At 41.8% G+C, this 26,193-nt stretch overlaps 1 protein-coding gene across 2 annotated transcripts in view; it reads left to right on the top strand.

The window, feature by feature from the left end:
• Positions 1-26,193, top strand: part of IGDCC4 (immunoglobulin superfamily DCC subclass member 4) — a 55,232-nt gene that overhangs the window by 27,149 nt on the left and 1,890 nt on the right. For both annotated transcript variants that reach the window (XM_075207625.1, XM_075207626.1), the window contains exons 4-19: positions 2,664-2,797; positions 4,958-5,092; positions 7,987-8,142; positions 9,781-10,191; positions 10,302-10,466; positions 12,781-12,918; positions 13,504-13,674; positions 14,445-14,681; positions 16,920-17,027; positions 17,836-18,016; positions 18,109-18,236; positions 18,981-19,151; positions 19,618-19,755; positions 21,630-21,735; positions 25,443-25,680; positions 25,985-26,149. In XM_075207625.1, coding sequence (XP_075063726.1) covers positions 2,664-2,797; positions 4,958-5,092; positions 7,987-8,142; positions 9,781-10,191; positions 10,302-10,466; positions 12,781-12,918; positions 13,504-13,674; positions 14,445-14,681; positions 16,920-17,027; positions 17,836-18,016; positions 18,109-18,236; positions 18,981-19,151; positions 19,618-19,755; positions 21,630-21,735; positions 25,443-25,680; positions 25,985-26,149 — 2,782 coding nt within the window. The remainder of the gene's footprint in view (positions 1-2,663; positions 2,798-4,957; positions 5,093-7,986; positions 8,143-9,780; positions 10,192-10,301; positions 10,467-12,780; positions 12,919-13,503; positions 13,675-14,444; positions 14,682-16,919; positions 17,028-17,835; positions 18,017-18,108; positions 18,237-18,980; positions 19,152-19,617; positions 19,756-21,629; positions 21,736-25,442; positions 25,681-25,984; positions 26,150-26,193) is intronic.

The following is a 26,193-nucleotide window of genomic DNA, read 5'->3' on the forward strand; positions in this document are numbered from 1 at the left end:
CACAAACCTAAGAAGTTGTAAGACTGAGATTATATTAATATTTTTGAGAAAGATACGTTGCTAGTTCAGTGGCTCACACCTCATGGAACATAACCTGCAATTAATATACATGACTGATTTCTTTGACTCTGTTGGTGCCCTGTGGACAAAAGCCCCAAAGGCCGGCCACATGTGAGCCTCACAGTCTATTTACATAAACAAAAATATCTTTCTCATTAATTATTCACAAATACAATTCAATAATTACTGCCTTAATGAAATGAGAGGCTTAATGCCCTTGGATTACTGTTGTCACTATCATTAAATGGGCTACCGACAAAGTGCTGATGAATCGTGGCCTGTAGTTTGTGTTTTAAATAGTGGTTGTAGTGTTAAAACCCAGAAACATCTGACATGGAGAAGACCAAGGCTTCAAAGCCTGTGTGATTTGGAGACAAATCTATATGCTTCTTGCATGGGTGAGTTGGTAACAGTGAAAGATCAAAGAGTGACTTGCATGCATAGATCTCCCTGGCAGCAGTACCTGAAACAGAAGACTCCCAGTGAATGAAAGGCTGACATGTCCAGCTCCTCCTCGCTGAGCATCAGAAAGGAGAAGTACAGCTCTTTATGCTTTGACAGGGAAGACAATACATTATTATCTTTTATTTCCCTACCACACATGCACTAAGAGCCATTTTGTCAGAAGCCAATTAACCTAACAGTATGTTTTTGGAGTATGGGAGGAAACCCACACAAACATGGGGAGAACATACAAACTCCACACACATAGGGCCTTGATTGGAATGAAACCCATTACCCCAGTGCTGTGCAGCAGCAGTGCTAACCCCTGTGCCACCGTGCTGCATACATTTGAATACATTTTGTGCACATCACATTCAGCCCCTGATTCATCAAGGCACACTTACTGAGTGCAACCTGTGTTTAGTATCAAACGCACGTATTTAGGCATTACGCACTCCCAAATTCATCAATGCATGGTATGTGGGCAGGTCTTCTGTTCTCTACTACACAAGACGCTTCAGGATAAGTCCAATACCTATGTGGATTACAAATTAGCAAAAAAAAAAAGATGATTGAATTAATGTCACATGTTAATAATATTGGAATTAATGATAAAACAACTAAAAAGAAAGGTGTTTTTTTAACCATCATGAAATACATTTATTAGAATGTTCTTAATATCTACAGAGCATAAAATAAATTTTTACAGTTGCTTGTGATTGTAAACACATGTTATAGCATGCATACAAGACTGTCATCACTACTGATCAGGACTTAGCTTAGCAATCTAGCTGGAGCTGGAGATACGGCAGAAAAACAAGAAACTTTGAGACGCTCAGAGCTGGATTCGGACATGGCTGTGTGCGCTTCAGTTTGGAACGCCCCTACTGTACAGTGACTGCAGCAAAACACCCCTTCCCTGCCCCGTTCACTCCACCAAATCGTAGGCTGTAGTTAGTGTCCTTACGCTTGAAGACAGAGCAGACAGGGCTGTGTTCATGTATGTTTGTTCTGGTTCTGGGCATGCTCAGAGTGATTTTGCATATGATACTCTCAAAATGCAGACACGTGATCAGCAGACACGTGCCTTGATCAATCAGGCCCTCAATGTCTGGCGAAACATAAGGCATCCAAACATCAAAGCATGATCATCTGACCCATTTATAATATCAGAATTCAGTGATGTCCCATATTGTGCCCTCAATGTCAGGTCTCCCAATCTCTTCTTCCATCTCCATTTGGAATGTTCCGGCTGTAGTGTCTGTAGAAACAACTTCTCTATTTCCTTAGTTATATTCTGATGTCTTCTCTACTTCTCGATTCCAACATTTACTTTTTAGGTGTTATTTACAGTATTAACTTGTTAATAAACTCTTGTTCATATATTTTGGTTATTTACTAATTTACTAAATTGGTTATATGTTATTGTCATGCTAAAGTTACTACAGTATTAATAATTTCTCTTTTATTATTAATATTTATTTGATCGTTCCCCCAACTAACATAAACTTTTCTGAAACTTTCTCTAGTTTATTCTGCCTTTTGTGACATCTTTTTGTTCCCGTTTTCACAAAACTGTGTGCATATTTGTGCAATAGGAGAGGCAGATGCTGGGATTTGTATCAAACATGCAGAACCATTAAAGTAGTACTGATGGCACTGTGTTTTTTAGTTAAAAACAAACAACCAGGACAATTTCAGAGGCACGAAGTATAATGGACTGAAAATAAGGTGTGATTGACAGCTAAGAAATGTGAAAGAAGAAAGATCCTCGTGCCTTAAACTCCTGGGTTGGTTTGCACACATGTCTGATGAAGTGAAATATTACCTGAAAACTATATAATAAGGATGCTTGGCAGAGAACGTCAGTTGTTGGTGTCAGCACTGGCAGGATGGCACAATTACTTACTGGAGGGGTGGCACACATCCAAAAGGACCTTATGTTGCAGTGTGATAATATTCCAGATTGCTGCTCTCCAGATCCTACTCTTTAATTATTGCAAACCATTAGCTGCATAGACAGAGCTGGTGTTACGAGAATGTTGTGACCTAGAAGTATGATCGTCTAAGATAAAGTCACAACCCAAATTTAGGAGCAAGGGCATCACAAATAGGGGCGATGTCCTTCTGACTATCAGGTGTCCTATGGTCTGTTTTAGGTTCATCGCCCTTCCCTCCGGGGTCCTGCAGATCTCTGGGGTACAGCAGGAGGACGCAGGATTGTATCGCTGTGTGGCCAACAACTCGCTGGCGACCATATACAGCAATGAGGTGCAGCTGTCTGTGGAGAAAGGTAATTGCTCATCATTGCATGACCTGTAACAATCCTTACAACTCATATGTGTAGATCTATTTAGTGACGATAAGTCGGAAAGAATGAAATCTTTAGTTCATGGGACATAGCTACTTGGTTGTTATAAAGCCTGGTGTGAAATCAAGTCATAGAATTATTAAGTCCTTAAATAAAGCAGGAGAGTGGGAATCACCCAAACTGCAGGGGGTAAATGTATCGTACTCTGGCTTCTTCAACTCGCGGGAGTTCGGCGAGATGACAGCTAAAATTTAAAGCGGCGCTACCTTTTAAAGGCAAACTTGCCTTTACAAGGCAGCGCCGCTTTCAATTTTAGCTGTCATCTCGCCGAACTCCCGCGAGTTGAAGAAACCGGAGTATGATACATTTAGCCCCAGGTGTTTCTTTCTCAAGACAATGGACAACGGCCCTGAGTCATTAAGGAGAGAAAGGGGAAAAAAAGGAGTAAATTTGATCCTGGACAAACCATGTTCCAATACAAGGGGTGCAAATGAGTTTCTTATTTTTCACATAAGTTAAATACTGGCTGCTTTTACATGTAGCACACAAATACTTGATAGCTTTATTTACACTGAAATTTAAAGTTGATCTAGGACATGCCCTACCCCAACTATAAATCTGACCCCACATTTTAAATTTACCTCCCCCCTCCAATGCAACATGGTTTTGCCCAGGTGCAAAGTTACTCCTTTTTTCCTTTTTTTTGCTTTGCTCTCCTTAATGACTCAGGTCCAGCATGTCAAAATACCCATCACTGTCTGCAAGATAGTGCAAATCATCATCATCTTGTGTTTTCAAAAATATTTGAAATGTTTCATATTTTTTATTCTATGGGAGGTATTTTATAAAATAAAGTAAAAATATATTTTACAAATGTTTGACAGGGTATACAGATAACAACAATTTGCCATCCTGAAAAATCTTTATCATAATACAAAGTTTACTTGTTACTTTCCCCATTTCGTATACGTTGTGTAGTTTGTTTACTGTTACTGGTGTGTGATTTCTATGAGTCCCCATATGGTTCTTATAAAACCCCTTATCAAATGTATATAGAAAATCTAACAAAGGTTTTATTGTTATAATGATTTAATGAATCTGACTGTGAACATTCTAGTACAATTTGGCCTATCTTCAGTAACTCATGGATGAGTGCTATCCATTATTTATTAACCACAGGGCTATTCCTCAGCACTGCCTAATATTGTAATAATGCTTCTGGTTAAAATGCGTATATATATTTGCACTTGTCTATATAATCTGGCTTCTAAGACACAAGTGCTTTATACACAGTAATCACAGCTGCGCCAGCAAATGTTAAAGTCAGTGAGGTGCTTTTCTCATAATCTTGAAAGTAACACAATTGTTGCCCAGTAAGCTCAGACTTTTTGGAACATAAATGAGCTTTAATCATCTACAAACTTAACAACAAAATAGTACTGGGTTAAAGAAATCAAGAAATCCCTAACTTATGTTTGGGCCGCTTACCACTTTTCTCTTTAGTAACTGAACAGGAATACACACTTCTTGTATTTCCTAGGTTCTCTCCTCAGCCAGACACTGTGGTCACAGTTTCTCTTTATGTACATTACACCCTCCTGGTCCTCTGCCCCCTGCAGGACACACAACACTCTCACACTTGGGTCCTCACTGAGCCATCATCATCATCATCATCACCATTTATTTATATAGAACCACTAATTCCGCAGCGCTGTACAGAGAACTCATTCACATCAGTCCCTACCCCATTGGAGCTTACAATCTAAATTCCCTAACACACACAGAGACAGATACACAGACTAGGGTCAATTTGATATCAGCCAAATAACCTACTAGCATGTTTTTGGAGTGTGGCAGGAAACCGGAGCACCCGGAGGAAACACACGCAAACACGGGGAGAACATACAAACTCCACACAGATAAGGCCATGGTCGGAGATTGAACTCACGACCCCAGTGCTGTGAGGCAGAAGAGCCATCTGCACTTGCCCTTACATACTCAGCGTGTGCTTGCAACTGTGTGTTTCTGCCAATTAACGATTTGATCATAAGACTCTAACTTCCATTGATGGATTTCCATGTAATTAGCTCTTTGCACTCATCAGCTTTCTCTCATACCTTTCCTGTATATGATCCTTTGCAGATGGGAAACCATTACCTGATGAACTGACAGTCATTAGAGCACCACAGAACCTGACTGTGGAAGTGGGTCAGAGTGCAGTGATGGAGTGTATGGTCGAGGGGAATGTCACACCATTGATCTCTTGGTCTCGTCAGGGTAAGTGTTGTGCTTTGCATTCTGGATAACTTGGCTATTATGAAATTCTGAGAGGCAATATATTTTTTTTTTAAATCCAGTATTTTTATTGGAATTTTTCAAGGTACAAACATATCAAACAACAAAAAGAAAAACAATCGCATACACATCAGAATTAAATGACGCAGTTTACAAGACTTCAGTAAAGCATAATAACAGTATATGTGCTATTCTCATTAGGATCATACATCGTAAATGCTCATACATAGGTATGTTACACATGCAGGGTTCACCATATGGACTCAGATATTTATTATAAGAACTGCGGGTGCCATACACTTAAGTACTCGGAGCATCTGAACTAGATGACACAGCATAGATTGGAGACTCTAACCATCTGTACCATATGCTCTCAAATTTCTTCAGAGCCTGTCTGCTAGTATAGACAAATCTCTCGTGCCTTATGGTGGTACTAACTGGTGCCTTCCAATTTTTAACTGTGGGACTCGTCAGGGCCAACCACAACGAGAGGCAATATTTTAGTTTAAGTGAGGAAAAGCCACAACCGGTAAAGGTCAGTAGTAAACAAACCATTTTATATTACGGATGAATATTCTGTAGAATAATTTGCAAAGTTACAATTGTCTTGAAGGAAGTCGAGTCACATAATTGCACAGTTTATGTATTTCACAATATGATGTGATAGAATTTTCTTTGCAGTTAGCCATGATGTCTTAAAATTGAGAACATTTCATACCACAGAACATATTGCTGGGGTAGTTTTGTCAATAAATACGATTTCACAAGTGCAAAAAATGAAATGTAAACTTGAAATAAGGGGTGCGTTTTTACTAAAAATAACTTGGAAATATACTATTGCTGCTTATTGCTAAATATTTTTGACATGAGGCTTGCTGCATATTAACGATGGCACAAGAGGCGTGTTGTGATCCTAAAGTGGTCCACAGGAGATAGGGGATGTTGAAGGATTATAAGCATGTCAGTGAATGATCAAGTGCAATAAACCAATGGGGACTGGGGCCTCGGGGCTGGAGCACTTACCTAGGGAGGTGGTAGTTTTATTCCATCACTGGATGTGTGTCATCTTACATATTATTCATCAACATCTCGATGACTTTATCTTGGTAACATTTGGAACAGGGTAAAAGTGTTAAACCTAGCCGGTCTTAGGACAAAAGTTGTTCTTGCGTTCAATGTATGCAGATTCCAGGTATCAAACCCTTCCACGTTTTCACTCTGACCGATTTTGAATGACTAAACATTCTAAGAAAGCTAATTTAGTTTCAGAAACATGCTCCATTGTGTTTTACATTGGAACTGGTTACTTCTGGTTAAATGTGCTTGTAAAATTCAGAAATACAGATCTGATCATTCAGTGATGAAATTGTTCAGTCAAAAAAAACAAAAGAACACATTTGTGCCCAGCTTATCAGAGCCCCTGTGAACTTAGCAAACAATACTTGAACCTGGCATATACCTAGAGAAGGGAATAGTAGTTCTATTAATCCAAACATATAGGGACTGATGCATGTTCGGAAGTAAGTCCCTTGTGTGAAATAGCCCTGCGCATACTCAGAAGTGGACCTTACCCCAATGAAGGCAATTGCATGCAATTCATGTCCGAAAGTGAATGACACTTATGACTGCCTATGACTTGAAGTGCGGAACAGGGCTGGGAAGAGGCAGATGAGTGTAGACAATGTACAGTAAGGGTACATTCAAGGCGTGCTAATGCAGATGCGGCCGATCAAGTCCTGGGTTTCTCATAAGTACGCTTGTTTTCAGATGTACCATTTGCACCAGCTACAGGCAGGTGTAAGTGCCGGCTGATAGTGATGACTGAGATGACTGACAGTTTTATAAACTACACATATGAGTGCCAGTAGCTAGCACAGAATATGTACATGCAAGTAAGATAGACTACAAAAACACATTAAGAACATCCTGATTTATGTATTTAATGTAAAAAGAAATATATATAAATAAAAAAAATATATAAATTTATACAAACAAATATATACTTTTTTTTAAACCAACCATATTTTTATTAATGGGTGTTCTATTTAGATTTGTTCCTTTATTTTATAATATACATTTTTTGGATGTGTTCTGATATGATGTTATATTGCACTTATACTTTCGTGTATACTGCATTTTGTTCCATCTCTCAACATACAGCAAGTACTATTTAGGAACGCATCTTGAGATGAATATGGTCGGCACTATACCGTGCTTCTTTTTAAACCGCAACTTGTGTGCAAGTTGTGTTCCGATTTGAATCAGCCCCATAATGTTACAGCTATTTGCTTCTCTTGTTTCAGCTGTGTCCTCTTCCATTTAGAATGTAAGCTCTCTGATGAGCAGGATCCTCCATACCCTCTGTTTTCATGTCTGTATTTATTTTGTCTGCCTTGTATGTCCCTGTTTTATGTATGTACTATTTTCCCTACTGTACGGCACTGCGGAGCACTGTGGTGCCTTACAAAACTACGATAATAATAATATATATTCACAGTTGCCAACATTGTAGTATGTAAGCACATAATGCACAAAACTGCCCGCGTGGAGCTTAGAATACAGCAATCCTCATCATGCACATTCAGAGAATTTCAATTGCATTTTAAATACTCTTCTTCAATGAATATCAACTTATAAATCCCAGAAAGTAAATAAGAATATTTGCTATAAACTGTAACTAAGGGGCAGAAAAAGAAGAATGTTACTGTGCAGTCATCGTCAATAAAGAGGAACATATCCAGGGACATTTTATTAGGTACAAATCTGTATCACAAATCTGTAAATACTTTGTATTTTGGAGTTATGACATCATTTTGCAGCAGAGGGTTGGTTTAATGTTCTCACATACCCTGATCTAGCTGCTGTCTCTTGTGCAGATGGAAATCCGGTTCCCTTTGATGTCATCTTAGTGGGAGAGACCAACCTCCTGATACAACAGGCTCAGGCCCATCATAACGGAGTCTATGTGTGCAGAGCCCACAGCCCGCACAGTCAGCACTTTCTCACCACTTCAGCCCAGCTCCATGTTCTTGGTGAGCAGGCAGTATCCAAGTGGATCGTAAGAGGGAATAACAGCTCTGATCCCATCCATTATCTCCTAACACAACTTTTCTGGTCATAATTGTCCATCCGGCAATAGAGAAGATGTATAAATGTATTGTTTTTCTTATTTTGTATTGAAGGCTCTGGTATTCATTATATTTGGTCTAGGCTCTAGGGGTAACTACATCCTGTTGTTTAGAGAGGTTTTGTCACAAATAAGAAATTAGCTTTTCCTAAACAAGCACAAAGCGCCACTACAGGCCATTATTGCAGCCAATACATACATTTTCTTTATTCAAAGGAAAGTGGTGCAACATCATTCTCAAGACAAGTATTTTTCCTCTCATTTCTGGTTATATTAAATATATCTGATACTTTACTTTAGTAACAGAAGGACAGAAGGGGCAATTTATGAACCACAAAAAATGTAAGTGTACTTTTGTGCTATAGCACCTGGTTGTACGGGAAAGTACACTGATTTGCAGTCCAAGATAGCGGCGTCTGCAGTTTGCACTGGACTATGGGAGTTGGGCGGATGAATGGTGTTCCTAACTAAGTGCAGTTTAGGCGCCTAAATTTACAATGCAGAAACAAGCTCATTTTGCAGGGCTGGATTGTTTAAATGAGATAAAGAGGTGCATAGAGAACATTTATAACAGATTGCGGGACACATACGCACTTTCTGGTTGTACTTCTGTGGGAAAGCATATTTCTATGCACTTTTCTATCAATGCAATAAAAAGATTCAAACACACAAAAGTGACATGTAATAAAGATAGTTCCCATGGTCCCATGACCCTCATGATTAATTCAAGACATCAATGAAGCTAAACATAGCAGTAGTTTAGGATAAACACTGAAATGTTTAATTATGGGGGCTTATCCTAAAGTGGTTGCAGGGTGGACTTTGATGTGACATTTTTACTGTTTCCACCATTCACAGTTTCCAGGGCATCCACCAACCCACAAAACTAGACATAGATTTTTACAGCGTATTTCCAAAGACCGTGAAGTAGTGGTCATGTATCTTGAAATGCACTTGGCAGATAAGTAGGTGCCCTTGCACACATAAAGAAACATTGCAGGTCCACAGATTTTGTGGTTCGTAAAAGCCTTAGAGACTGTTCTAATGGGTACATGTAAGCACCTGACCCACATTTTTTATTTCTATACATTTAAATGTAAGAGATGAGTTTGACTAGGGCCTGACAACATGTTTTGTAATCTGTCTTCGTGATCCAGCTCGTATATGATGTCCTCAGTTGTGAGGTGGGTGGGGATAGAACAACTGGCAGCCAATCAGATTATTGGAATGTTCTTAGTAGCGCAGACTTTTTCCGGAGATGTGTGTGCTGGTGTTGTTGCAGGTAGTCATCTGATTATGTTTTTGAGGAAAGGGTTATATATGACAATGGCAGTATCATGATGTGGGAGTAAACAAGCAGGAAGCCACAGACAGAGAGTTAAATAGGGGAAGAAGCAGAGTACCCCAGCAGAACAGAGTAGTGACGTGAGGCTTCTGTCAAATTGATGCAGGATAATTATGTCAAGTACACCTTTATAGAACTTGAAGGTCATATTTCCAATTTGTTTTTTCTCTCCTGTCTCTGTATGTGTCCTGTTTGCAGTGCCCCCAGTTATCACTCAGCCACCAGACACCATTACGCGGGCACGGGCAGGCACTGCCCGCTTTGTATGCAGAGCCGAAGGGGATCCAGAGCCTACCATCTCTTGGCTGAAAAACGGACAGGCACTTCTTTCCAATGGAAGAGTGAGGATTCAGCCAAGGGGAAGCTTGGTCATCACACAGATTGCGCTGGAAGATTCTGGCTATTATCAGTGTGTGGCAGAGAACATACTGGGCAGCATTTGTGCCACAGCAAAACTCCATGTGACAGTCCAAGAAGGTCTGCCTGGTCCACCACAAGCCTTGCAAGCACTAGCGGTATCGAGCAAGACAGTAACTGTGGCATGGGATAGGCCAGAAAGCAACTGGGAAAGAGTCATTGGCTTCTCTCTTCATTATACCAAGACAGGTGGTATGTATGCATTGTACTCAATGAGCATCCACAGTCACTCAAGAGATCTAACACACATACCAGTCCGATGCTAGTCTATCATTTTAAACCTAACTATTTACTTCTTGTAGATTCCAACAACATGGAGTATCAGTTTGCAGTTAATAATGACACCACCGAGCTGACCGTGAAATACCTGGAACCTGGCACCAGTTACACCTTTTACGTTGTTGCCTATTCCCAACAAGGAGCCAGTCGTGCCTCACAGCCTACAGTGGTACAGACATGGGATGACGGTATGGCACAGGGGACAGTAATTTCTAGGAGTGGATGTGTGGGAAAAACAATCCTAAATCAGAAGGCGCTGTATGTTATTATAAGTATGACTTCATGATGCGCACAGCCACTGCATATATCAGTGAAATAAAATTACTGCAGATATGGGGAGCAGTAAGACATTATACTGTACTCAACAAGCAAATTCTTACTACTGGATGTGTATTGGCTGTAGTCAGGGCTGGGATCACTTAAGTAAGTCTCAAAGACATATCAGCTGCCTGTGGGAAAGGATGTTGCAGCATGAAACCGTGTCATTGTCATATGCAGAAGTAAAGAATAGTTACAAAAGATCTGATATAGCTCTTCTGAGTGTTCTCAGAGTGCGGGTGAAACACTGGGGATGGCTGGGCGTTGTTGTCCGTCCTCCGACTCTTCTGGGCATGAGTGGGGGCCTATACATGTGCAGTTAAGTCACCTTTGAGCTGCTTTGCGCAAGTTGTAAGATAATAGTCGGTGAAGATAGTGACGGAACTACCACCGTTGCAGGGGGAAGGGCAACTACAGGCCCCATAGCCGCTGCACTCCCTGTAACGGCGGTAGTTCCGTCATTGTCTCAGGGTGCTTTCCCATGTCCTGCATTTGTTGTTGATTATTTTGTATTCTGTTTTATATAGTCACAGAGTAGCTATATATGGTTTTGGTCAACGCGTATATATTATTCTGTTCTTAATAGAGAACCAGGGTACATAATTAATTGGTTTACTTTACTTCCTTTTCAATGGCAAATGAAGTAATAGATTGAATAATGTGACCCGTTTCATCTGTTCCACGATGCTCTGCTTCTGTCTGGGGTATAACTACCAAATGTGCAGGAGATATGATCGCTACGTGCCACGTCGCCAGCAGGAGACCCATATAAGACCACCTTATGGACCTCATTTAGAGTTGGACATGTTTTGCACTCCGAACGTACACAGAAAAAAGTGTAGATGTTTCTCAAGATGCATTCAGCTCAAAAACAGTAGTACTTATGCCAGACGTAGAAGTATGTATATACAGCATAGAGATGTACAACAGTGTAGAGATATGGCTTGACAGTGTTCGTAGTAAATGCAAAAGTCGCATTGCCATATTTGTACACAGCTTAATAATGAAGTGTTATATATTGTACACAATTGGGAATGTACTTTTTTGAGAGCAAACGCACTACGGAAATGCTTATCTTATGCAGAAAAAAAGACTTATGCCCAACTCTAAATGAGACCCTATATCATTAAGGAAAGGATTGTGATTTCCTATGTACATCTTATTATATTTTAGAATGTTATATACATACATGTGCTGCCATACATAAAACCTGGGTGTCCCAATAGGATATTTTGCACCAGGACCAACTAGTTATAGCCAATGACCACTGTCCTTTTTTACGTAACCTGTGCTGAATGAACACACCTTTATGAATGAATCATCATCATCACTATTTATTTATATAGCGCCACTGATTCCGCAGCGCTGCACAGAGAACTCATTCACATCAGTCCCTGCCCCATTGGGGCTTACACTCTAAATTCCCTAACATACACACAGACAGAGAAAGAGAGACTGGGGTCAATTTTGATAGCAGCCAATTAACCTACCAGGTTATGTTTTGGGAGTGTGGGAGGAAACTGGAGCACCCGGAGAAAACCCACACAAACACAGGGAGAACATACAAACTCCACACAGATAAGGCCATGGTCGGGAATTGAACTCATGACCCCAGTGCTGTGAGGCAGAAGTGCTGACCACTAAGCCACCATGCTGCCCAATATTTTTATTCAGTACCGGTTATTGCATTTGGAAAGTGAGCAGGAAGAATGACAGTAGATGGTTACGTGCCTGGTGACAACAATTCCAATAACATAAACTGTGATCTAGCAAATCCCCGACTTGTGAGATCCTAGGTGTTTGCCTTGTTAATTTAGCCTGGAATCAGGTTAATCAAGATAACCAAGTTATGAAGGGTATTGGGGTATATTTACACTGATATCTCTGATTGGGGATTGTTAGTATGTAGAGTGCTAAACACAAAGAGTATAAATGTTCTTCCACAATTAATAGATGTATGTAATTATTTGACTGTACTATAATCTCTATGCATATGGAGACAGAAAGAAACATTAACAGAAATAAGCAAGGAGTGAAGGAGAAAAAACTGGTGAACCATTTATACTGACAACTGAATAATTTCATTAGACGACCGATAAGTTACTAGTAACAATTAAATAGTATAGGCCAGGGGTTGAACAAAAGTATTTGTATTCTTCTTCTGAAACTCCCTGTCTCTGCCAGTCCCGGGAGCTGCACCCATGCTGTCGCTTAGCAGTGATACTCCGGAGGATCTCCTTGTTAAATGGCTCCCCCTACAGCCTGAGTTGAGCAATGGCCTCATCACCAAATATCGCATTGAATACTGCGCCCAGAGAGATGGTAGGTGTCCTGCGTAGATTATCTATATTTACATAAGCTCTTACTGCAACCACTCAGTCACACAGAACCTTAACGTTATGTACTTAGTTTACAGATACAGTTGTTACCAATACTGTTTATAAGGCCAAGAGTTATGGAAACAGCTAATGTAGGCTATCAATGCACACACATAAAGTAGCATTGTTTAGGGTCATTTAGAATTGGTATTGTGGCAAATATATTGACTTATGTTTCTTTTATACAGCATGGTCTTTTAACAGCTGTGTAAAATGAATGAAGACACAGGGTATTGGATAAAGGACATGAGGATGTGGGGGGAACAAATATTAATATTAGATGTACTTAATTACAATTTCTAGGGCACTGTAGAGTGTATTACAGATAAGAAAGGAAAGCAAAATGATCTAGTGGATAAGTAGATATGAATCAATTTATTACATTTTTTGAAATATCATTATGAACACTGAAAAACTCAACAGAAAACAATTTCATGGTCATGAAATGTGAATTTTGTAGATGACATTTTGTGATTCACAAACCTTTTCCCTTACAAGTAATGCATGCAATGTTGTCCTGTCTGTTCAGGTGTGGTCACCATGGTGGAAGTTGATGGAAATGAGACTCAGGTCACCCTGTCTTCTCTGCAGCCCTATACTGTATACAAAGTCCGGGTCTCGGCTAGCACCACAGCTGGATATGGGCCCCCCTCTAACTGGGTACAGCACCGCACTTTAGAGAGAGTCAACCAGGCACAAGGTACATTGCTAAAAGGGATGAGGCACTGGTACATTCCCTGTGTATGTGACTTTCTATGTGTTTCATTCCTCTTTCTCTTCACTCATCTATCGATTTTTTTCTGGTTTTATATACTTCCTTTGGATTTACTTTCCTATAAATAAAGTACAGAGAGAGCAAAACAGAACACTGAACATAGGATAAACATAATCACTAGGTTTGATTATTAAAATCATCTATAATGAATAGGAATATGTTTCGGGGGGATAAAGGAAGAGACAAGTTTATGGTTGAAATGTACAGCGGTGTGAGTATGAGGTGTCAGAATGGATTAATGGGCCTGATTCATTAAGGATCTTAACTTCAGAAACTTCTTATTTCAGTCTCCTGGACAAAACCATGTTACAATGCAAGGGGTGCAAATTAGTATTCTGTTTTGCACATAAGTTAAATACTGACTTTTCATATAGCACACAAATACTTGCTAGCTTATTTGTACACTGAAATTTAAAGTTGATATTTGTGTGCTACATGAAAAAACAGTCAGTATTTAACTTATGTGCAAAACAGAAAACTAATTTGCACCCCTTGCATTGTAACATGGTTTTGTCCAGGAGACTGAAATAAGAAGTTTCTTAAGTTAAGATCCCTAATGAATCAGGCCTAATGAGAGGGTAGAAGTTTAGGGGGTGGTTGGAGAGGAGCTGGATATTTCATGAAATATCCAAGAAGTTCCATTAGTTCCTCCCTCTTCCTATCAGACACAATCTGTCATTTCTCTTTTCCTCTAGGTACAGTGGACCAGGCACCAGTACAGCTGAAAGTCATTGCCCACACAGATTCCCTTTTTGTCAGCTGGCAGCTGCCCCACAGCGATTTCCTAATCACTGGTTACAGGCTGTATTACCGTATAGTGTGTTCTTCCCTGGATCCTGCTGCTTACTGCCCGCGGCCAGGGGAGAATGAGTGGGATATGGGGCCCATTAAGCTGAAGAAGAAGAGGAAACAATATGAAATAATGGATCTAAGTGAGTTAATACTGCATGGAATGTACATTTCTCATTCAACACTAAGGGGTATATTTACTAAACTGCCGGTTTGAAAAAGTGGGGATGTTGCCTATGGCAACCAATTAGATTTTAACTGTCATTTTGTAGAATGCACTAAATAAATGACAGCTAGAATCTGATTGGTTGCTATAGGCAACATCTCCACTTTTTCAAACCCGCAGTTTAGTAAATCTAGCCCTAAGTCGCTCTTTGTAATGTACAATTATGTGTCCTCAGTGTCTTACCTCTCAGTAAAATGGTTCTAGTTGTCTGTCACTGATCTTTTCCCTCCTAACACATGTGACCTCACCTGTCATTGATATTCCTTCTCAGTGTAACATTACTATTATCATTGATTTGTAAGGCGCCAATGTTTTGCAGCGCCGGACAGTGAGGAAAACAGGATAAAACAGGGACATACAAGGAAGACAAAATAAATGCAGACATAATAACAATGGGTAGGGAGGCCCTGCCCATTAGAGAGCTTACATTCTAAGTGGAAGAGGGCACAGCTGAAACAAGAGAAGCGAGTGTGGCTCCAGAGTGGAGATTGGGGCAGTTGTGAGGGTGCATGAAGGGGGGAGTTGTTGAGGGCTTTGTAAGTAAGGGTGAGTAATTCTGGAGGACACGGGAAGCCAGTGTAGGGATTTGCAAGCAGCAGATAAGGAGCAAAGATAAAGAAAAATCAATCTTGCTGTGGCATTTATGATGGATTGAAGTGCGGATAGATGGGTGAGATAAGAAGATGTTGCAGTAGTCAAGGCGGGAGATAATGAGAGACTGGATAAGAGTATTTGTAGCATCTTGGGGAAGAAAAGGTGTATTATCACAATATTTTTCAGGTGGAGGAGACAGGACTGTGAAAGAGTCTAGATGTGAGGAATAAAACAGAGGGCAGAGCCAATTTTATCACCAAGGCAGCGGGTTTGGGGGACTGAGGAAATTGTGGAGTTACGGACGGTGAGGGAGATTTGAAGGGAGGTGGTGACTCTGATAGGAGGGTAGATAATAAGATCTGTTTTGGACATGTTGAGCTTTAGGTAGCATTGGGACATCCATGTGGAGATTGCAGAGAGGTGGTTGGTAAAATTACCTAACCCCAGTCTTCTAGCTCTTGGCACAACATGCACAGTCACCTGACACTGGTTCTTTAACCCTTAGTGTAATATGTACAGTTGTCACTGATCACTTACCTCTCTGTGTAACATGTACAATCAATTGTCACAGGTTACTTACAGTGTACTATGTTCCACATTTGTTACTGACCTCCAAATGTTGTGTCACCTGTCACTGATCTCTTCCCTTGCAGGGTAATATGTATAATTACTTGACAATAATGTTTTAAATGTACAATTACATGTCACTAGGGACTATTGCCCCTCACTGGTGTAATATGTAGAGTTTGTATGTTCTCCTCGTGTTTCCTCCGGGTGCTCCGGTTTCCTCCCACACTCCCAAAAACATACTAGTAGGTTAATTGGCTGCTATCAAAATTGACCCTAGTCTCTCTCTCTCTCTCTCTCTCTGTGTATATGTTAGGGAGGGAATTTAGACTGTAAGCTCCAATGGGGCAGGGACTGATGTGAGTGAGTTCTCTGTGCAGCGCTGCGGAATCAGTGGCGCTATATAAATAAATGGTGATGATGATGATGTAGAGGTACCGGTCACTTATCTCTTATAGATGTATGCAGTCCCCTGTTAATAATCTCTCCATCTCAGTGTAACATATACAGTCACCTGTCACTGATGTCTTCCCTCTCAGTGTAACATGTGCAGTAATCTGTCACTGATTACTTTCTCCCTTAATACAACATGTACACACCTATCTATCACTGATCTGTGCTTAGTGATACATTTACAGTTCCCTGTTACTGATCTCTTCGTTCAGTGTAATGTACAGAAAATTTTGACTGTTCTTTTACCTGTCAGTGTAACGTATACAGTCACCTGTCACTGATCTCATCTCTCACAGTACAACATTTAAAGCTATTTGTCACTGATCAAGAAGTAATACTTGCAGTAAAGCTGCAGATTCTGAGGTTGGGATCCCTGCAGGGAAAAGTATGATGAGCTACAGTGCTAAATATTATATAAAAGTAGATATATTAAAATACCAATAAAATGCATTATCTGCCGTTCTGGCGGGAGTAAAACAAACATCTGATGAGTGAAAGTGTTTAATGTCATCTAACCCTGACTTGTCCTCACCTTTATCAGTACCTGGACATCTGTACCAAGTCAAACTGGTGACATACAGAAAGAAGCAGGAAGGACAGACAGTCATGTGGGAGGGAAGAACCAGACAGATCCTGACCTCCCCCCCAGGTATGGATTACGCTGCTTACTATACAGATAGTGTCTATTGCTGGGGCTCATTTATGAACCAGACAAATGTGGTCCCGCAGCGCAGTTATTTTGCACACATTCGCATATTTACCCTAATTGTGCATACATAGCTGCGCAGTATGATGGGGTTTTACAAATAAAGAATATTATTGATAAAGCACAAGATAAAGGAAAATCATGCTTTATATTCATTTCTGGATTAGTGGATATCTTTGCTATCAAGTTGTTCATTTTCGCACTTCAACCTGTTCATGAGCAAAAATAATTAACACTTTCATTATTATGCTTTGGTTACTTAAGAAATAACTTTCTTCTTCAGGGCCTCCCATGTGGTGAGGTGAGAACTCAATTCCAGGGGAGGCAGAGACGAGGTTGTCACCCTACTCTCTGCCCTTTGTACCTCCACAAGCCCCCTCCCCAGCCGGAGTCACTGCTTCAGTCTAACAATGACTAAGCACACTGTGACACATGGAGCGCTGTGATAGCAGGAGAGGGGGGGGGGTGCTATGTCCTCTCCATTCCCTGTGAATTTGATATTGTTGACTTTGGGATAATTGGAACTTTCTATGGCTGGATAATCGGGACAAAACAAGCCACGCCTCTGATCCTCTCAGACCACGCCTTGGTCAGTCCATCCATACCCCATTAAGCAGTGGTCATGGCTGTAATTTACTAGAATATGCCCCTTCAGTCCCTCCAAAAATCGTTCATATTGAGAGGTATGCCAATAGTAAGTTTTGCTGTTTCATGTACAGTACACAACATGTTTTCCTATTTTCTGCTGCAGACCTCATAGCCCAGAAGATCCCACCACTGCCACCCAGCCATATTCAGGTGGAACCTAACAGCTCCACGTCAGTGTGGGTAAGATGGAGAAAACCCATAATAAGTAGCAAGATTGTGAACTACACTGTGCGCTGTGGTCCATTGGGAGCCAAGAACGCCTCTCAGTTCACCTATCACAGCAGGTAACAAGAAGAGCCTCCAAATGTCCTCTCTTTATCCTGCATGCAGACTAAGACCTATGAACATGTTTAACCTATACATATTGTGTTTGCAGTGTCTCGGAAGAGATGCTGATCAGTGGCCTGAAACCATATACTAGGTACGAGTTTGCAGTTCAGACCAATGCAGCCGGAGTCGATGGGCCCTATAATAATATTGTGGAAAAGACGACACTTTCAGATAGTGAGTAAGAGACAGTAATTGGTCACTGCTCATATCATTGGACAGCCTTCCCATCACATCTCTGTATTTATGTATGTCATATAGTGTCATAGTACAACGCAAGGGACGGGTACCATATCCCTTACGTCTCTGACACGCCAATGAGAAAGAGTATATCATAGATCTCTCTTCTATTTCTGTCATTATACCACGCTGTGGGCAGATCTGGAATAACAGGCCACTTCTGTACCTTTCCATAGCTCCCTACTGAAACACAGTAACCCCAGTGCATTCTATTTGTATAAAATAAGCCTGGAAAACAGATGGCACTAATGGGTATATGGTTATATTATGTACATCATGAATTATTAATAAAAACAATGACATGCAAAGTGCCACTCCTAAAATGTTGCCGCCCTTGTGGCCTTTCCAGAAATCTGACCCTGGCTGTAGGGATAGGTATAGTCTCCCAGCTGTATTGCGGATCATGTGATTTGGTCTGCCCATTATACGTATATATACGCATATTATTATCTATGTCGTCTTATGGTAACGACTTCCCATCCCACGCATTTTACTGTTAATCACTTTGTGTCTGTATGTAACCCTCTCATAGGATGAACAGATTCTATGTCTCATAAATCCATTCTGTGTGCTAGTATGTCATCCATTTTATGGAATCATAGGCACCTCCTCTGTCACTCTGTCCCTGTGCTCCATTCAGCTGCAGGGAACACTCCTTCTAACTTGTGACTCTCCCTAAAGGACCCTCCTCCCCCCCTGCTGACCTGGTGCTGCAGCCTGTGTCACAGTTTTCTGTTCAGGTGCACTGGCGACCCCCTGTGGAGTCAAATGGAATAATTGTGCAGTATCTTCTTCTGTACACTGCCAACCGAAGCCATCCGGATGAAATGTGGACTCTTTTAACCAAGGAAGGTAAGAGGACCCTCGTATGTTGGCATCAATGCCTATAAGGAAAAATAGAGACAAAAACGAATAAGCGTCTCTTTTAACATTAAACTATTTTACCTATATGAATGTTGCAACTCCCTCGTTACTTATAATATGTTTCTAATCTTAAAATCACCTACAATATGGTATTAAATCATAGTTCTAACATCATTTTCATAAGACAATAAGCGTAATGTATGAAGCTGTAGAAATGCACTCCTGCGGTGTAAATGACATTTTGTGATGCCATGCTTCTATTTATGTGCACAGATTAGTGCGTTCAGTTGGTACTGTCTGTGGGGATGCAAAAAGTTGAGAAGCTGGGTGGATGGGCGAATTGCTTGCTGAATGTCAGCTTTGTGCGCTGGTTCACCTAGACTAGTGCCCATATGCATGGCAGACATAAGTGTTGGCAGTTGGATTACTAAAGAAATATGTTCTATTTTTACAGGAAATATTTTCAGTACAGAAGTGGACAATTTACAAAGTGGGACCAAATATTACTTCAAGATGGGAGCCAAGACAGTGTCAGGGTGGGGGCCTTATTCTAGAGTGGTAGAGGTGGAAACATTGCATCCAAGACTCCCAGGTACAAAATATCGGCTCTGTTTTTCTAAAAAATGTCTGACTACAAGTGCCTCTTTTTCTAAACAAATATTAACACTACAGGCTCAATCCCACAACAGTCAGACATTATAGCTACATCTGCAAACAGAAAAAACCCATAGCAACAGTCTACATCTATCATGTACATAACATGTGCATACATTCTCCACAGTCACTCAGTACAGACAAGCAGGCGCAGGCTGGGAGGTATCAGCCCGGGGGGCGCACAGGCGGCCGCATCACATGACACGCGATATGACGCGGCCGCATCGCATGTCATGTGATGCGGCCGCCTGTGCGCTGACGCGGCCGCATCGCGTGGTACGCGGCCAATCGCGGCCACCTGTAATATTAAAAAAAAAATTCATCCACGGCGGGGGACAGGGGGAGGCGGCCGGCCTGAACAGCCGCTAGACTGAGTGGCCCGGGTGCCCGCTGCCCCCCTGCCCCCCGGTCCAGCCCGCCGCTACAGACAAGTATAGTCATAGAGTCTCAAATGTACTATCCCTACAGTCACATAATACAGACACATACACTTATACAGTGGCCAACATACTATTCCTACAGTTATACAATAGACACAAAGGGACATATTCAATTGTTAACTACAGTTAATACGGTAATTTGTAGCTGGATTTCAGCTCGCGGCTCAGGGAGCTGCGAGCTGAAATCCAGCGAGTAAATTACCGTATTAACTGTTTTTCCGCGCACGATTACCGCACAATTGATTACCCCCATAGGGGCGTATTCAATTGTCCGCGGTTTCCACAGCGGAAAAACTATTACCGGTATTACGGTAATAGTAAGCCGGATTTCAGCTCGTGACTCTCTGAGCCGCGAGCTGAAATCCAACGAGAAAAGTATTGTAATATCGGTATTTACGTGCACTATTACCGTAATGACGGTAATAGTGCGCGGGGTGCGTTACTTTTGGCTGTAACGCCAACAATTGAATATGCCCCATACAGTCATACAATGGGCAATATACTATACCTACAGTCACACAATTCAGCCGTACATTCAGAGCCAGGGAAAAACGGTAAGCCTGGTAAGCATGGCAGGAGAACGCCACACTTAGCGGGGCACCCCACCAGCCTTTGCCCATGTCACCTTGACTTCCAAGTTCCTGCTCTGCAGAAAACAAAGCAAATATCGGCGCAATTGTGGGGTATAGGGGAGCAGCGCATGTGCAGTGAAGTCACTTTCACGCATGCCAAAGGGTCTTCATGGCACATGCGCCAACTCCGGGAAGGCGGGCGGAGGAGATCCCAGCACCGGCCCTGAGTACATACTGTTCCCTATATACTATCCCTACAGTCACACAATACAGACTCATACAGTCACACTGTGCCCTATATACTATCCCTACAGTCACACAACACATACACAAGCAGTCATACAGTGGCCAATATACTAACTACAATAACACAATGAAGGATTTACCAGCCCCCGTCACCTACTCGAATCTACAACACCACAGTATAAAACTCATTCCTCTGTAGTGGAAAGTGTAGGATCTTGGTGGTGTTAATTGACTGACTGATTTATTACACTCTTCATATAGGCATAGGATTCATGTAATAAAATCATATAAATATAAAGCATTACAGTATAGGGTCATATTCACATAAAATAGTTTACAACTCAAAACATATATTTACAGAGGTAGAACAAATAAACACTGCAGTTGGGAAGCAGCTCTATCATTTTTTTACATGTCAAAAATGTTTATAGCAAGGCATGATTCCAGGCGTGCACATAAACCAGTGTCCTGTCTAAGGGGGGGGGGGGGGAATAATTCTGGCTAGTATACAACTAGATTATTCACCAGTGCTCACCAAATTCTGTCCCCTGCAGATGTCCTGGATATGAATTCTGTGACTGGTATCATTGTTGGGGTCTGTCTGTGTCTCCTGTGCCTCCTCCTCTGTATGTGTGCAAGCTTCCAGCAGGGCAAGCAGAGGTGAGCCAATCAGAAATATGTTGCTCCTGAAAACTACCTATCTTAAAATAAGACACTATACAGGTTGTGAACTGGCCGGAACTAACAGCCAGGATGCCATGCACTCTTATATCAGTGCTTTATGGTGAATGAGATAAAAGAGAGACGCATATGTAAGGAATTGGCATTGTGATATAAATATGACTTATTATATGCATCAATGCATACTATACTAACCTAAATTGATGCACTCTTATTCCATAGCATTGTACAATATTGTGACTGGAGAGAACTTCTGGAATAAATTTAGGAATAGTGGAGAGAGATTGAAATCTAGGATTGTGGAATAGATAAACATGATCAACGTTTAGGTGTGGTTGTAACTTGTTTTTTTTTTTAAAAAATATAAATTATAATTTATTTATAATTGTTTTGGGGGAAAGAAGTTGAAATGCTCATACAAAGCATAGGGAAGAGAAAGCTGAGAAATGACAAGAAGAAATGGGACGAGAGACAAAAAGAAAGGGTATCTTGGGTAAGGTAAAGGGACTAAAACATGTGGACAGCACCTAGTGTAAGACTTGAACTAAACCATCTTAGTTGCAGCTTATTCTAGTGTAGATGTAGGCTGCATGTGTCCCTTAGAGCTGTTGAGGAACTAAAAATCCAAGCACACCCCGAAAGCCGCTGTATGTTAGCATCATACACCCCTCACTATCATGTCCCAATTCTCTTCTACAGTGAAAAATTGATAGTCAGTAAAAACCAAATAACAGAATGAGATACATTAATAATAAAAATAAAATTAAAGTAAAAAAAATCAGCACAAACCTACCTCAGTGCTGCCCCAGGACAGTAATACCCATCTCAGTGCTGCCCCAGGACAGTAATACCCATCTCAGTGCTGCCCCAGGACAGTAATACCCAGAACAGTGCTGCCCCAGAACAGTAATACCCATCTCAGTGCTGCCCCAGGACAGTAATACCCAGAACAGTGCTGCCCCAGGATAGTAATACCCAGAACAGTGCTGCCCCAGGATAGTAATACCCATCTCAGTGCTGCCCCAGGACAGTAATACCCAGAACAGTGCTGCCCCAGGACAGTAATACCCAGAACAGTGCTGCCCCAGGATAGTAATACCCAGAACAGTGCTGCCCCAGGATAGTAATACCCATCTCAGTGCTGCCCCAGGACAGTAATACCCAGAACAGTGCTGCCCCAGGACAGTAATACCCAGAACAGTGCTGCCCCAGGATAGTAATAGCCAGAACAGTGCTGCCCCAGAACAGTAATACCCATCTCAGTGCTGCCCCAGAACAGTAATACCCATCTCAGTGCTGCCCCAGAACAATAATACCCATCTCAGTGCTGCCCCAGAACAGTAATACCCATCTCAGTGCTGCCCCAGGACAGTAATACCCATCTCAGTGCTGCCCTAGGACAGTAATACCCATCTCAGTGCTGCCCCAGAACTGTAATACCCAGAACAGTGCTGCCCCAGAACAGTAATACCCATCTCATTGCTGCCCCAGAACAGTAATACCCATCATAGTGCTGCCCCAGAACAGTGCTGCCCCAGGATAGTAATACCCAGAACAGTGCTGCCCCAGGACAGTAATACCCAGAACAGTGCTGCCCCAGGATAGTAATACCCAGAACAGTGCTGCCCCAGGGTAGTAATACCCAGAACAGTGCTGCCCCAGAACAGTAATACCCATCTCAGTGCTGCCCCAGAACAGTAATACCCATCTCAGTGCTGCCCCAGAACAGTAATACCCATCTCAGTGCTGCCCCAGGACAGTAATACCCATCTCAGTGCTGCCCCAGGACAGTAATACCCATCTCAGTGCTGCCCCAGAACAGTAATACCCAGAACAGTGCTGCCCCAGAACAGTAATACCCAGAACAGTGCTGCCCCAGAACAGTAATACCCAGAACAGTGCTGCCCCAGAACAATGCTGCCCCAGGATAGTAATACCCAGAACAGTGCTGCCCCAGGACAGTAATACCCAGAACAGTGCTGCCCCAGGATAGTAATACCCAGAACAGTGCTGCCCCAGGATAGTAATAACCAGAACAGTGCTGCCCCAGAACAGTAATACCCATCTCAGTGCTGCCCCATAACAGTGCTGCCCCAGGATAGTAATACTCAGAACAGTGCTGCCCCAGGATAGTAATACCCAGAACAGTGCTGCCCCATGACAGTAATACCCATCTCAGTGCTGCCCCAGGACAGTAATACCCATCTCAGTGCTGCCCCAGGATAGTAATACCCAGAACAGTGCTGCCCCAGGATAGTAATACCCATCTCAGTGCTGCCCCAGAACAGTAATACCCATCTCAGTGCTGCCCCAGAACAGTAATACCCAGAACAGTGCTGCCCCAGAACAGTAATACCCAGAACAGTGCTGCCCCAGAACAATGCTGCCCCAGGATAGTAATACCCAGAACAGTGCTGCCCCAGGACAGTAATACCCAGAACAGTGCTGCCCCAGGATAGTAATACCCAGAACAGTGCTGCCCCAGGATAGTAATAACCAGAACAGTGCTGCCCCAGAACAGTAATACCCATCTCAGTGCTGCCCCATAACAGTGCTGCCCCAGGATAGTAATACTCAGAACAGTGCTGCCCCAGGATAGTAATACTCAGAACAGTGCTGCCCCAGGATAGTAATACCCAGAACAGTGCTGCCCCATGACAGTAATACCCATCTCAGTGCTGCCCCAGGACAGTAATACCCATCTCAGTGCTGCCCCAGGATAGTAATACCCAGAACAGTGCTGCCCCAGGATAGTAATACCCATCTCAGTGCTGCCCCAGAACAGTAATACCCATCTCAGTGCTGCCCCAGAACAGTAATACCCAGAACAGTGCTGCCCCAGAACAGTAATACCCAGAACAGTGCTGCCCCAGAACAGTAATACCCAGAACAGTGCTGCCCCAGAACAGTAATACCCATCTCAGTGCTGCCCCAGAACAAACAGTAATACCCAGAACAGATCAGACTGGTAGTTGGCCAAATGGCAAATAGCTGCAGGGTGGGCTCTATGCATATACTAGAGAGTAGAAAGTTGTATGTAAGTACTTCATCCTGTGCATATATGGTGAGCTGTACATTGTAGATTAAATGCATCAATTCATTGACAATATTATATGATATCTGCTGACTACCATGGAACTTGACAGGCATCCATGACTAGTTACTATTTTGTTTTGTTTAATTGTTGTTGAAACAATGTTGACAGACCCGGCAAAGTTAACCCTTAGTGGCAGAGTCACTTGTTTGCGGACGCGCTTTTTTACATTTAATATTTTAAAAAGTAAGTGGATTTTTGCTCGCACCTCTGTGGGGTGTGAGCAATAATCAGTGTTACTTCTGTAAAAAAAAATCTGCGCGAGGTGTCTACCGGCCGTACCGGAGGCACCTTGCTTAGATTTTTTTATTAATTGAATCTGCCCTTTAGTGCTGTAAATCTGTTGCATTTATATATTTCTCAACCATAAGACCAGTGAAACAAATGACAATGTTCGCAAATTAGTCAATATCTTCTTTACCTGTAGTCTAAATATTATGTGCTTTATTATGCAGGTACATACAACAAGTATACTACTAAATAAAGGATAGTATAGCATTGTTCTACATGACTTACTTTCCTGGTATTGAACACGTGACAACTTTGCCTTTGTTGCTAATCTGATGGACATTGTTTCCTGATTGTTACATAGGGATGTGGGATCTGAATTGGGGACGAGATCTAGCAGAGGTCCCTCATCCTATCAGAGGGCAAGACAGGGGTCCTGTTCCCAGACCCACTGCCAGGACTCACACGAGCTAGAGACACTGATGCCTTCTCGACAGGAAGACACCCCCTCTCTTCCAGTACCTGAGGTCACTGATCTAATAGGACCCCATGGTGTGGTCACAAACCTCCCTCCAGATGACAAGAACCCACTGAAAATGAAGGTGTGCACAGATGCAGTATATGTGGAGAGATGCAATGCTTGTTCTGTACAATAAGAGTATCGGTGCATATCAATGAAAATGCAATATTATAGATAGAATTCTATTAAGAACCATATAACAATGTCAGAAGTCATCTCAGAGTTTCACCACATGTATATATGAGCTCAACCTTTGGCTTTATCCTTCAAATTGGTGACTTGTATAGTACAGGATACCTTATTTTACATCCTTAGTACTTATATCAAATGTAATATTCTGCATAAAACAGGCAGAAAATGCCTCTCCATATTATTTTTTGCTACAGCCTTCCTGGAATGGATCTGTCACTCAAAACTGGGCCAACCACATCACCAGTTACGCTGAGACCGTCACTGGGGACCTCACTTGTACTGCCAATGGCTCTGCGAACCACTTAACCACTGGAGGCCTAAGGATGGTCCTGCATGACATTTCTTATGAACCCCATAGGGTAATGTGGGAGAGAAGGGTTTCTAAATATTAAAGTACATTAAT

The sequence above is a fragment of the Mixophyes fleayi genome, chromosome 4 (genome assembly GCF_038048845.1).
Source record: "Mixophyes fleayi isolate aMixFle1 chromosome 4, aMixFle1.hap1, whole genome shotgun sequence".
NCBI classification, from domain to species: Eukaryota; Metazoa; Chordata; class Amphibia; order Anura; family Limnodynastidae; genus Mixophyes; species Mixophyes fleayi.